The 14,700-nt window shown below is 40.2% G+C and overlaps 1 protein-coding gene across 2 annotated transcripts in view; it reads right to left on the bottom strand.

The window, feature by feature from the left end:
• LOC107212440 (protoheme IX farnesyltransferase, mitochondrial) overlaps positions 1 to 14,700 on the bottom strand; it is a 107,168-nt gene that overhangs the window by 30,858 nt on the left and 61,610 nt on the right. For both annotated transcript variants that reach the window (XM_015645685.3, XM_015645686.2), the window contains exon 5: positions 3,487 to 3,557. In XM_015645685.3, coding sequence (XP_015501171.1) covers positions 3,487 to 3,557 — 71 coding nt within the window. The remainder of the gene's footprint in view (positions 1 to 3,486; positions 3,558 to 14,700) is intronic.

A 14,700-nucleotide genomic window follows, 5' to 3' on the forward strand; every position in this document is an offset into this window, starting at 1 on the left:
AAACTGCTGCCACTTCAGACGAATCTAAGATTGTGTGAGCACGTGAAACTTTTCCTCGTCAATGACACAAAACAAATTCACCGAAGGAAAAGAAGGAAACAGTATCAGCTGTTATTATAAGGCAGAACACAAATATGCTCAATGATTTTAACACTGCAGCCCAAGTATAAAGAACATCTTGAGCTGTTTGTATTTCCAAACAAGACTTGAGGGGTCAGAGGAGGAAGACACATAAGCAGTCAGGATGATGGATGGCACTCAGTGGTATGCTGTGTTCGGGTCTACTCCTGTTGTTTTTGCAACAGGATGTTTCTGATTATTCTCTGAATAGAGATTAAGGATGGTTACATCTCATTGCTCAAAGAGAACATTTTTTCAGAGCATTACAATTTAAATTGAACATTGTAAAGCTAGCAGTCAATGAACTATCTGGTGTTGTCTGTCACAAATCTCCCAACAGTGTCAGAAGATTCCCTGGGGGCACGAGAGGTGGGTTTGGAGACTGGCAAATGAGGTAAATGTGCTCTTGTCCCTACATTCAGCAACCGCAGCTCTGCAGAACCTGTGTCATTGCCTTTATGGACTGTCCAGCCCAAATATATAAAATATAAAGCAGGTGCACACTGAGCCACTAAGTAAGTGGTTCAGCTATCAAGATGATGCAATGGAGAGACTTCACAAAGGAGGGAGCAAAATTACTTTTCCAAATTCCATCCTTCCAGAGATCTTTGCAGAACTGGCTCCTGGCTCACAGGGAATGATGGATGGGCCAAAGTTGTTCAACTGAGACTTCTTCAATGTCACCAGTAAGAGAACAATACTGTCTCCAGCCAGACCTCCACACCTCAAAGTGCAGCCCTGGCCACAGAGCCTTTTTTGAAAGTTACTGAGGCTCCTCATCAATGCCAAAAGAAAACTGCAAGTCCTCAGCAGCTCAGAGAAAATGGTGACATGTAGGGGCTTGGGAACCACATGAATGTGTATGCAGGGAAACAAGCCCCTGAGACAGATTTGTGGTGTTTTCTCAAAGTGAAGGTTTCAGGCAGAAACATTGTTCAGGGGAGAAACACTGTTGGAAACAAGATCACTCAGAATGGACAGCTGATCTTAACCCTAAACAAACTAGGGGCTGAAGCTGCAGAGGCCACAAAGCAAAACACAGAGGAATAGTTTCTCTACAAAAGTTTAACATGTCCTAACAAGCCACCTCTGTGAATTATCTTGCTTAAAACGGAGACACCAGCTTATCTAGGGACTGCATGACTCACTAACTCCAAGATCCTCTCACTGAGGTTACCAGTTTGATTCTGGCCCTACATTCAAAGCATGTAAGAATTCCATTTGTGATGGCACAACCTCTGAAAGTCTCTCACTGGCCTCAGTGCAGTTTTCAGTGGGCAGGAGTCACATCAAAGCCACCACTGAAAGCCTTTCCAAGGAGGTCCAGAGCTAACATGATGGAGAGTTAACAACCTTCTCTCTTCAAAAAGAATCTCAAGCTCAGGACAGAAACTGCTACCCATATTGTCCAGCTCTCTAACAACAACTATGAAGGATAAATAAAAAGCAAGGACAGCAAGATAAAAATGAGAATGTATTTACAAACAGTACAAATGAAGATGGATTAGAAAATGATATCTCATTTGCACTGGATAGCACAGATGTTGTAACACAGCAGAACTAAAAATGTTTCATTACATGAAGCAGCTAAAGAGAAGAAAATGTCAAAACTCAAATGTCAGACAAATTTTGGGCAAGAACTCCCCAAACTTTCCAGATTCTTTCCCAGAGCCAAGACACCAGCGTCTTATGTACTATCTATCCAGCCCTGTCTTGTCTGCTTTTGACTGGTTTTAGCATAACCATTTACAGGTTATATTTAATCAGCCAGGAAGGAAAGAGTTCAAGGAACATCAGGAAGTATGTGGAAAAATTCAAGGTTAGATCACTTGCACTGGATTATTCTCCTCTGGCACACTGAAGAAATAACCCCAACTCAAGGCCTGAATACTCCATGGTCTGCAGGGAGCAAGAGCAGCATTATTCAAGGGAAGTGACACTTTAAGGAACTTTAAATTAGCTGTTGACAGGCAGGCAGATAGATTGATGAGTGATTGCCCAATGTCCCCAACATTACCATTTTGTGGTGAAAGCAAATATGAAAAGGGGGAAGTAAGAAAATCCATGAAATATGGTTTTGCCAATCTGTGGTGCATTCAGATGACAGTGAAGTTAATTTAAGGACACTGGAAACCTAAAATAAATTGCTTTCTCTGAATTAGAAGTTGACAGAAAATTTCCTAGTTATATTTTTGACTCCAGAAGCAGCCAACGATAAAAATAAAATAATAATAATAAAAAGAAAATCTCCCTACCATTCTTCTTCCTAGTAAGTGTTTCTTCTCCCAGGGCCTAAGGACAACATGCAAGGGAGGCAGAAGTGCAGGTCCCCTGAACCACACAATTAAGCCTGACTTACTGTATATCAGATGATAACCTCACTGCAGTGGTCCCTAAAATATGTTTTTAAGTAAAATTAACTTGGGAATCTGCAATTAGCACCACCTTCAAGAACAAATCAGAACAAGTTTATTGAAGTGCTCTAAGTATTTACCACAAGAGTGAATTTACCCCCAAGGTTCACTTGACTACTTTGTCTCAATTTTCCTGTAATTTCATCTGTCATGTTTTTTTTCAGTCCTCCAAAGGTGATAGATAAAACACAAAAATAAATAGGACCAACTGTTCACAGAAGCCTAAGGGAAAACATAATTTTGTTATAAATACTCCTTGGCACAAATCATGGAAATGCAATACTAAAATTGTTTGTTGAATCATTTATGAATTGGTCCTTCAGTTTCAGTTTGCAAGTAAGCTGGCGGATTTTTATTGATGTTCTTTTTCACTTTGCTTTTTTAGTTGCAAAACAGCCCTTGAGAAACTGAACTGATACATAATCAAGAAAAGAGAAGGAATGGAAGACTTTTTTTTTAAAGGAAATTCCTATGCTAATTGTAAAACTTTTTTTGCAGAGAGGAATTTAGTTCTAGATTATGACAAACTCTGATGACAATTTTTAAAATTAATTTCCTAAGACGCAACAATTGTGAGCTAGATATGTAAAAGCAACACACATTTTTGTTTTCTTAGATGGGAAATTTTTAAGATTTGTTATTACGAAACAAAAGTTCAGTGGAACATAACTGCATGCTGCCACACCACGCACAGAGTCATCACATATGAAGAAATATGCAATATGAAGAGAAATTCTACTCTATTGAGAAATTCAGTATTTTATAGCTGTGAGTGCCCAAACTCCTCACCTGAAAGTTATAAACATGAAGAAATAGCAAGGAACAAAGAGTTGCATTTCTTTTAGTGTTTTGTCTCAAAGTGCTACTTTTCGTCATCTAAAGAAGGAGGGAAACCTGGAAATAGATAAAAGGTTTCTTCCTCCTTAGCCAGAGCAGGTGTGCATTGCCTTACCTGATTTGTCCTCGCACCAGTGGTCTGTTTTTAGTCCTGTTCATATTTGAGTCAAATGGAACCTCAAAGAACTGTAATTAAAAAAAAAGAAAGGAAAAATCAGAATGAAAGGATACCGAAAAATGTGCCACGCATAGATTGTCCTGTCTGCATCTGCTGGTGCTTTAATCTCTGTTTTTGAAGGTTCAGGGATACAACAAAAATGGTAAATGGGTTTTATGGAGCTTTGATAATCTGAATTGATGCTTTTGGCATCCCCTTAGAAAGAAGATCACCCAGAGGACAAAAACAGTTTCCAAAAGACCCCAAAAGTTTATCGTTTGAAGTACAGTTTGATTCCAAGTTCTTTTTCCAACAGGTCTGACACATCTTTTAGACATACTCAATTACATTTGCACACACACATGGAAATTATGGCATCATTATGGCTGGATCATCCAGTCCAATCAGCACCACCACTGTGGTCACTATTAAACCACATTCTCAAGTGTCACATCCACAGGTTTTCTGAACACTTCCAGGTATGGTGACTCTACCACCTTCCCTGGGCAGCCCCTTCCAATGCCTGACAAGCCTTTCAATGAAGACATTTTCCCTAAAGCCCAACCAAAACCTCCCCCAGTACCAGCTGAGGCCGTTCCCCTCCTCCCGTCTCTGTTTCCTGGGAGCAGAGTCTGAGCCATCCTGGCTGTCCCCTCCTGTCAGGGAGTTGTGCAGAGCCAGAAGGTTCCCCCTGAGCCTCCTTTTCTCCAGGCTGAGCCCACCCAGATCCCTGACCTCAGTTTTATATTCATACAAATTATCCCTGCAAATGTTGCACTTCTGGTCTTTAAAAGACAAACGCTAAGGTTTTTTCCAAGATCACCTACCTTGCCAGAACCGATAACCCACCCCAAAATCAACCTAACTCTTGTAAAACACTAATGGAACTGCTCTGAGCCTCTGGTTGGAGCAGGAGGGAGTGAACACACTATATGGTGTTATTTAATGTCACAACCTAATTTGACTTTAAACATGACTTATGGGAAAATTCAGACATCACTACATGCCCACTCAGAATTCCTTCAGGCTTCTGCAGGATCCGTTTTTTAAGAATATTACTGGAAAAGCTAAATGCACTTCGCCATCCAGGCAAATCTAAAGCAATTCAGTTTTATGTGCGCAAAACAATAATACAAGTACTAAGCAGAGATTTATTTACAGAGAGTAGAATGTATTCACAGTAAAAATATTTTTTACTGATATTACATCTGAGGTTTTGAGGTAGGATCCCAACTATAGGGATATGTAGGAGAAGTACTGTAACAAATCATAATTCCAAACAGTCAGACTCTCAGTTAGTTCAGTGTAGCCGAACTGGAGACAGATTTTAGGTGATCATACAATAAAGGACTACATGGTAAAATTTATTCCAGCAAGATGATTTAACATTTTATGCTACAAAATACTCAATTAACAAACACTTTCATTTTGACAGTCCATGTTACTGGTCCTGCAACTTTCTGAGCACTTCTATGGGAAAGCCAGTGGACAGTGACCATGGGAGCAGCAGGAACCTGTCAGAACCCTCCAGATGTACATCAAGGGAAATATGCTCCATTTCCAGGCATAGGGAGTTTCCAGGAACTACTGTTCTCATCTATCACCTTGACATAATACCTACAGAACTGGAAATCTCTGACTTCCAATTTTATTAGAGATACTCCTGAAGGAAGTGGGAGGGAGGGAGGCTGTTCATACATCTTCTTCTTTGCTTGGACTCTGTGGCACAGCACTGGGCAGCTTCTACAGTGATTTTTATGCAGCTGGCAGAAAATTTCTCACCCACTAATTGTTATGGCTGATGTGCAGTGGTCAGGGTCATTCCTAACGACCAGAACTGGTGAAGACCCTGGTTTGAAAGAAAAGCACGGAGGGGTCCTTGCCCTCCAGTTCATGCTGGAGGGACAGATCAGATCTCAACTATAACACTAACCTGTAAGTGTTGGATGTTTCACAAAGAACCTCTTATAGGATATAGACACAAGTTTCTTCAGAGCAAGGAAAGCACCCTGTTTTGATCTGAAACCAGTGATTGCTTGTCAGTTCAGTGTTTTGCTAATGGTTTCATTGTTATATTTCAGAGGCAATTATGGTAAATGAAGAAAAAAAATGACATTTTTCATCAGACAGGGAAGAAACTATAGGGCTAAAGCCTGTTCCCCAGGAAATATTTGGGCTATGATTTTTTTTTCTTGTAAGTCACAGGTTTTATTTCTGCTTGCAAAGGTCTGACTGCTTTGAGTTACTTCCAGTTTAAACTTGTACACGTGATGAGATTTTTGCTTATTTGACAGTATTTAAGCTTATGCATAAAGGATCTATGTGCAATGGATAAAATCAAAATAATGTGCAAATTTTAAACTCAATGTGTCTCAGACACAAAATGGCTAAAATGAAGAGCAGTTGAATAGTCAACACCTGAAAGAATTTAAATTTATGCAGTTGGGTTATTAATATAAGCTGATGATGCCATGCTTAGTGTATCAAATATTTCCATATACTTAACACAGTAATCAGCCTCTGAACAGAATATAAATTTTGAACAAGAATCTCCTCTGCTGACTTAAGTAGTCAAAAAATGTCTGTGTCTATTGTATACAGACACGGCTGCTCCTGAAATTAAGACTACTGCATGTCTTGAGACTGAATTTTTTCGCTTTTTTAAATCTGACAATTGGAATAATCTGTCACAGTCAAGCATATGTATACTGCACAGCACTGTACTTCCAACTGAGCTAAACTTTTAAAAATCCTTTTACTGGCAATGCCCTAGATTCCTCCACTGAGCTAGATGCTATTCCATGTCAGCAAAATGTCATTTATCAAACTTTCTCCATTTTGCTCCCAGATGTTAAGCAAAATTCTCTCTCCCTTTGAAATTGTTTTCCCCTGATATTCTAGAAAAAATGAAAAGAGTCATGCATCTCAAATATCATTCCATAGGAATGAAAGAGTGAAGTCAAACATATTATCTCATGCCAGGACAAGAGAGTCCTGCCTGTTTCAGCAAACAGTAAATTCATTAAGATGAGCTTAGATAAATAAATATTTTAGAAGCACTCAAGAGGCTTTTTCCTCAGGAAGTCTGAATGCATCAGTTCAGCTGGACATGGCAGAATATTATCTGCCCTCAGTATCTGGGAAACTGGCCTCCAGAAGGATTAAATCTACAGCATCTAAAAAGTGTTGAGTGACAAAACTTGGCAACAGCTGTCAAGAACCTAACCTAAATTTTAATCAGTATGCATGAACATTTAAAACATGATGATGTCCAAAAAAAAAAAAAAAAAAGACCAGCCAGTACTCTGTGGTTTATTTCTCTGCCAGGCTCATCATGCTTTTTGTGCAGATCTCATCTCATTAATATACAGAAATTATACCTTAAACATCTCAGAGTTTCTACCATAGCTGTCACATTACTGCTCAGAGCTGTTTGCTGTTTACACTCATGGGCTTTCTGTCCTTCAGCTTCTTCACATTGGTTTCCATTTTGTTTGTAAGTGAAATGCTGAACATTTAATTTAAAGCTACCTATTGGAACCAGCAGTGCCTGCAGAGGGTGGTTGAGCACTCAGACCTTCCAGGGGGCTCACAGATGAATAATTTTATTAAGACTATAGCAGGATTTCTGTATCAACAACTTGCAGATGCAGATTGCACTATGCCGGCACTTTCAGGACTACTGACAGGGAAAGAGGACAGCGTGTCCAGTGCCTCTGCAGGTGACTTCTGCTTCTTCCATCAGTTCACAGATTCACAGAACCTCCTGAGTGGGAAGGGACACGCAATGATTATCAAGTCCAACTGCAGCCTCTGCACAGACATCCCAAGAATCCCTCTGTGCCTAAGAGCATTGCAATAACACTCCCTGAGCTACAGCAGCCTCGGGCTGTGACCATTCCATGGGGAGCCTGTTCAGTGCCCCGGCACCCTCTGGATATTGAACACCAAGACCGCCTATTAAGTTGCCCAAGACAGCAGCCTTACAATTTTCAGTTAACTAGGCCAGTGGAGCCTTGCGTATATGCTGTATTTGCCATCCATGGTATCTCTCTCATGCAGGTATCTCATGCATGGTATCCATCTCTCATGCAGGAGAGATTGCATCTACTGAATTACAGCAGTCTAACACTTTTTACTTCTGTTCACATGAAAACATCAATAGAGTGCACAAAGAGGAACAATATGCCGTAGAGTTTATCAAACAGATCTGCCACACTTCATCTAATAAACATCTTTCATAGACCACTTTGGATTTCAAGTGTATCAAGGACCAGTCTGGCCGCTGGCCCAGCTCTAATCGCTGACACACGGTGGAAACAGCAGCAGCTGAAACAGTCAACCAGTGTGCCATGCAGTGAACATAACATTTTACTCTAATGCTAAACACACATATTTATAGCAGAACCGATAATCCCAGGAGACTAAAGATGGAATGGAACCTTGCCATTAAAAGACAATTTAATTCAAGGTCACTCTGAGGTCCTCCCATTGCAAAACCACCCCTGACTTCAAGCAGGCTTCCATGTGTTCTTTGCCGTATAAGAATTGCCCTATGGATCTACATATTTCTCTTCAAAGCCCCCCAGAAGCGCAGTTCAGGTAAATTTTTGGGACTAATGAGTGAAGCAGTGACCTCCTCCTGCTGGGCTCCAAAATCCCCCCTGCTTCGTACCACAACGGGAGGTGGAGATGAGCAATAGGTGATGGCCAAAGCTCCTCCTCAGCTAAAATCTCTTGCTACAAACACAAGCAAACATTAACATGATACAAATAAAGAACACTACAGCTGGATGCCCCACTAAAGCACTTCAATGAATATCTACAGCCAGAGGTGAAGTTGGGCTGTATTGGGGGCAAGTCTTGCAAATACTGATCTTGTTGAATTAGGTGTTTCTGGGGATCTCCCAATTCTCCTGAGCTACAAAAAGCCCTGATTCTCTTTGGTTTTCTTTGGTATTGCCCAAGAGCAAACAGTTAACCAGAAACACCACTGAAACACATGCTGGAAACCAAAAAGGTGCATGAACCAAGGAGGAACAGGTGGACCAAAACTGTGTGGAAAGCACAGTGGCAGAGCAGACTGTGGATATCTGGGCAATAACCCTGCAGTTTCCCGGGAAGGTGACATCCAGAAAGCCATTCCTCACAGCTGGCCATGCAGCCTCCAAATTCATCAGGTTTCAACATTAGCCTTTCACATGAAGTCTCCCGCTTTTCACACACAGCCAAAAGTTGCTTTAAGCAACACTGGAAACCCACCAGACCACAAAGCATCAAATACTTTCCTCTGAGACTGTTCTTCGTCTCCGTATTGCCTAATTATTTCTATTCCTCATGCTTTCAGTGATTTATCTTACACTGCCATAAAGTAATACATAATTACATAAATGGAGAAGAAAAACATAACATATAATTAATGGTAAATAAGATCGAAGTCAAGATTATTACAGATTTCCTTCTGGTTTCCTTTCAATCACTTTTATATGAAAACAACAAAGAATAATTAAAGCATATTACAAAAGTCTTTTTACTCAATTGTACACAGATGTGACTAAAAAAAAGTGGAGGGAAGGATTTTCAAAAGCACTCGTGTACTGATCTACCACGATTCTTACTGAAGTCAACGTCAGTTTGACTTCAATGAGAGCAGAGACAGACCAACACTGAGTGATTCTGAAAATCCTACCCTAATTGTGCAAACAAGAGAAGGCTTTGGAGACTGCTGGCTTGGAGATTGTATATTTGAAAATCATAAAGGGCACACAGCACCTGTTTGTCTTCAAGATATGAAAATAAAGCAAGGCAAATATTTTAATGATTAGAAATAGCTTTTTCTTTTTTTCTTTTTAAAGGCAGTATCTGAAAACCCTCTGGCCGTGAAGTTCCCAGTCTTACTACAGCTCTACTCTGATACTTTCCATCTCAAAGAGGATTCTAATTAAAAACGAGATTGATGCAAGCCTGAACAATGTCACTTATAGACAGAGGAGGGCAGCTAAACCCCAGAATGTCATGTCCCACAAAACTGGAATGGTCTGCCACATAAAGGATCTGACACTATTTTCTTTTTTCCCACAAAAGACACATTCCTATTATTAGCCAGCATTTAAAAACCTGTTGCTCTATACAGGGAATACAACAGGAGGAAATTGCTAAGAAAATATAGATACTTGTGACTTTAGAGTCATTTTCAGGATGGAGATTTTCAGGATGGAGAAGGCAGACTCTGGTAGGCACACATCTGTCCCGTTGGACTAACAGCCTGTTGTGCCAGCTCTGCTTTTAAGTGCTCAAGAGGTGATGCTGTTATTCTCTTAATCACTCACAAGTGTGCCTTTCCAAGGATTCCCAGAGACACTTTCCCCAGAATGGGGCGGTTTCTTAGGCTTTAAATGGCATTTAGTATTTCAGTATCCTTAACTGGCAGCAGCAGCTGGAGCCGCCAGCACGCCTGGCACAGTGCTCCATGATTGTTTTCAGCTCATCCAAATCTTTTTAATTGCTCTGACCAACAAAACTAGTGGTCATTGAGCTCTTGCAGCTTGGGCCTCTTCCTCAGCACTCTGGCCAAACAACATCCTTTGATACCATAAGTGCCATTACAAGGAGCTTGAAAAGCTCACGGCTGTGATAACATGGAGTGTCACATAACGTGACATATAACATGTTCCTAATGCTGCTGCTGCTGCTGCATGTGGGGTTTGTCACAGTGATGAGGGGTCAGGATAGAGGAAAGGACGATGGACTTACCCTGAAATACACTGCTGGTAACTGGGGAAGCCCAGCTGGATAAACCACTGGCTCTGCAGGTGGATGTGCTTGTAGCACACACTTGAGGAAGAGCAGTGAGAGTGGAAGGAAAGACCCTGGGCTTGCTGTGTCCAAGCCTACCACAAGAAGGAATTAATAATAATTAAGGAGCACATGTTGTTTTCATTGTATGTTCAACTTTACAAGTTAAATAACATGGCATTTATACCAAAATTCATTATCTACTTCACTTCACTTCACATAAAACATTTTTCCTGTCTTCATCTTGATTCAAGTTTTCTAGTACCAATGCATGAAAAACTAGCTCATTTAACCTCATTTTTTTTACTGCACCTGATGTTCAAAGCTTGAAATAGGAAAAAAGACATGAATCTCCTAGTTTAGTAAATGAGAAACAGAGCAGGTGACCGCCAATGAATCTGTCTCTTCTCATTAAAATTGTATTTTGCTAAGAAGAGAACATAACAAAAATGACATAAAAAAAAGCAGGCCCTTATAAGCTGTTCCATCTTGAAAACTACTGATTTTGTGATCCACCTAGTTAGTGTATTCCCAAGACCTCATGGAGGTCAGCCATGGCTTCACGGGAAATGAAAGCTGGATACCACAGACAGGCTTCACCTCATGTTATCCACACTGGAAAAAAAACCTCCATGGAAAGGAATACTGCTTTCTGGCCAGCTGCCAAAGACTAATAATTTTATACATTTACCACCACCAAGTCCTTTCTATCTAGCACACAATTAATGCATCCACAAACAAAGCTCCTTACTCCAAGCCTTTCTTGAGCTCCTCTTTCAGGAGTACACTTGCCCATCAATGCTTTTGGGCTCCTTGATCAAAGGAGGCAATTTCCAAGTGCAGGACACGCTGCACTGAATATCTTCCCATCATTCTGGATTTTGTTGCTGTCAGGCTCTTCTTTTTCAACTTAAAATGAAAACTGCTAAAAAATGTGTTTCAGTTAGATAAACAACTCATACCCTTCCCTTGTGCTCACCCAACCAACTGCACCCACAGAACAACCCGATCTGGCCAAAAATCAGCTAATTTCCCTCAGGATCTTTCCATTTTTTGATCTGAGTCACTGGGACAGGTCACCCTGGACACAAAAGGAGGAGAGGGAAAGGCTAAAGCTGTTACACCACTTCCACTGCTGTGCTTGTGCATCATGTACACCAGGAGAGAAGCAGCAACCTCAATGGTCTATCTCCCACTGAGGGGTTAAAGTGTTCTTTCTTTCCAGGGTCGTGGAGACAAGGCAATGAGGCAACTTTCATCTGTGTTGTACTGCCCTGGAATAAGAAAACTTCACCACTCCACACACACTTCCACAACTGAGCTCTGATCACTCCACATCTGTTCCATAGCCCTGCAAGTTTTTAATGATGAATTATCATCATTAAACAGATGTCAGAAGCATTTGACATGTGTAACATAGTTTCTTCAGGAACCATGTTATTACTATGTATTTTAGGAACCATTATTAGGGTTGAAGAAAAATACCACCTTTATGCCTTACCAAAATATCCCCTGAATCACTTCGCAAAGACATTTTCTTCAAGAGATTCCTTTGCATTAAATTGTATTTGTCACAACGCCAACATGTATGAGTGCAATATATAATTTAAAAAACAAATAAAACTTCAAATAAAATCTCTTCACCTATTGCACAAGATCAGTATCTGGTTTAAGTTACAATATGTCCTAAAATACACCAGGCCAGGTCCTCTGGACACAGTGCAGCTGCTTTGAGCAATACTGCAGATAAAATCTGATACTGAAGATGGCTTAGACAAATTCCTGTGGTGGAATAAAGCTGTTACTCAGGAACTCTTGGGGAACTATTTCTGCTGCTCAATGCAGCACTCAAGTCAAGCAGGAGATCCCGATTCAACCAGGAGACACAAATCTCCTCCAGAGGAGTGAGAACAGAGGCAGGAGCTGTGAAAATTTTATTATTTATTATTTATCTCCCTAGTAAGTACAGCAGGATTCTGAGCTCCTGGATTTAGCCTGGGCAGCTGTAGAAGGAGCAGGTCACTCAAGCGGCCTCCAGACCATTAGTATCAGCTGCTTTCAGTCCCCTGTGGCTATTAGAGAGCTATAAAATCAAGCAGCCTCACTGTGCTCTGCTCTTGCCCAGGAGATTAGAGCAGGGGAAGTAGGAAGGTAAGGTTTAAATCACTTCCACACATCTCTTGGCTCCAACCCATGTGTCCCAGATCCAGGTCATTTTAATCAGCCTTTTATAAATTGTCACTCAAACAGTAAGAATACTAATCCACTGGAATGTGCTTCCTGCCAGGAACCTGAATATTAATCCATAAACTGTTCTCTTATATCACATGGAGATGTGCTGATTTTAACTGCTCATGGCTGACACATCCTATTAGTGAGTCTTTGCTTCTTTCAAGACAGACAAAAGTAGCATTTTACATACAGCTGCAGGTTTGCCTGCTTTTGGGGAGGCAGAGGTAATTTCAGTAGGCGCAAACATATAAACTGCTTGTTCAAAATATCTTTTATTTTCAGAAATAAATTAATTTTTATACTTGAAGTTCCTGGCATCTATGAAAGAGAATTTGCTTTGGTCTGGCCATATTTGGCAAAATGAAAATCTACAGCTCCTTCTGGCCGAAATATTAAAAACCTCAAAGCCCCAAAACCCACAATGGATGAAATGCAGGAATGCTGTAACAGAATCAGTAAAAAAGTTTAAATGTGAACCAGGGTGTGAACTGGCATAGGCCTTCACTGACATGCTTCAGCAATGCAGCATGCTAACAATGTTCAAATGTCACAGAACTGACCTGCTCCACTTACTCACAGCTCAAACGTCCTAATAAAACCATTCCTTAGGAATTACTACTTTTAAATATTAGGAGATGTGATCAAGGAGAACTTCAAGTCACATTTTATACACAGTACACTTGGGGAATCAGTCAAATCTGTAGGAGAGAGTTTACAACAAAATTGAAACCAAACTTTCTCCTGTTGTTCCAACGTCTAAAAAGAGAGCACAGGAACCCTAAGGGGCATTTCAGGATTTACACTGCACTGGCAGAACAGTCTCACTGCTTCCTTCCAGTGTGTGCTCCCAGAGCCAAAAGGAGCCCAGTTCCTAATATACTGAAGAGTTTTAATTGTTAGGGGAGAATATCACAGGCACATTGGTGAGTGCAATGTTGTAACTTCATTTCATGACAATGGTTTTAAGTCTTGGCAATAAAGTAAATTAAAAGAAATCACTCTCTTCCATCTGTATAGAACTTAACAGAAAGCTATCAATATATTAATCATGTATTTTTTTCTCTAATTAATTTCACAGATATTTGACGTGGCAGGCAACACGTGTGGTATTTTCAAAGTATTCTCTCCTCCTAAGGCTATCACAGCTCTGCAGATCGGAAGACATGTAAGAAATGCTCACAAGTATCTATATATTATATAAAGATTCTGGTCAAGCCTAAGGATTTTGCCCATAGTAGGTTAGTTTTGGTAAGGGATTTTTCTTCTTTGAAACATAATTTTATACAGAATGTGTAGAACTGTCAAATAAAGTAACAACACAATAATAATACAATAACAAATATCTGAGGTGTAGCTCATCACTTAGCACCAGCTTTGCAGTAAAATCCAGTAACCATCTTCTTTCCTAAAAGCAAAATGTACCAATTGGGACCATGAACTGGGGAGGACCATCACTATGCTCTTCTGTTGAGAGCTGGATGACAAATCTGTACACTGAGAAGTCACATTACAAAAGACATCTCAAACCCATAATTAGGTCTCACCTTTCCTTCCCCTTCACTAAGAATGAAAGTGAAGCAAGAGCCTCATGATGATCCATTGGAAAGCACAAACACCCAGACCCGTTCCAGTGATCACACCATCCATCTTTCTAAAGCTGATGAGAAATGTTTGTCATTCCAGTACTGCTTGCATCTCCCAAATACTGAGATAACACACCCATCAATCTCAAAAGAGGAGTTGAAAAATAAATAGTTCCAAGTCATGTTGCTAAGAGGAATTCCACACACTATTAATTTTACCTTGGAAACCAGTTAAGACACCAAATCAAATTACCTCCCCTCTTTTTAAGGTATAATGACCTATTTACTTGCGTAAATTTATTTATTTTGTGCCAGTGATCCTTTCAAAAGCCTTAGAAGCTTATACAACATTAATTTTAATCTGAGTTCTGGCAACAGAAAGATTTTTGCCAAAAGGAAAAGATATGGACAAAATAAGATAATTCTCTCTATTAGAAGGCTATTCTTAAAATATAAGCATAATAAGGAACATAATGACATATAAGCAAGACTTGTTCTAAGCACTGCATGAGCATCAATATGTTGGAATGAATTGGTGCTTTCCACATGAAACCTGGGGTAG

The sequence above is a fragment of the Parus major genome, chromosome 18 (assembly GCF_001522545.3).
Source record: "Parus major isolate Abel chromosome 18, Parus_major1.1, whole genome shotgun sequence".
Lineage (NCBI taxonomy): Eukaryota > Metazoa > Chordata > Aves > Passeriformes > Paridae > Parus > Parus major.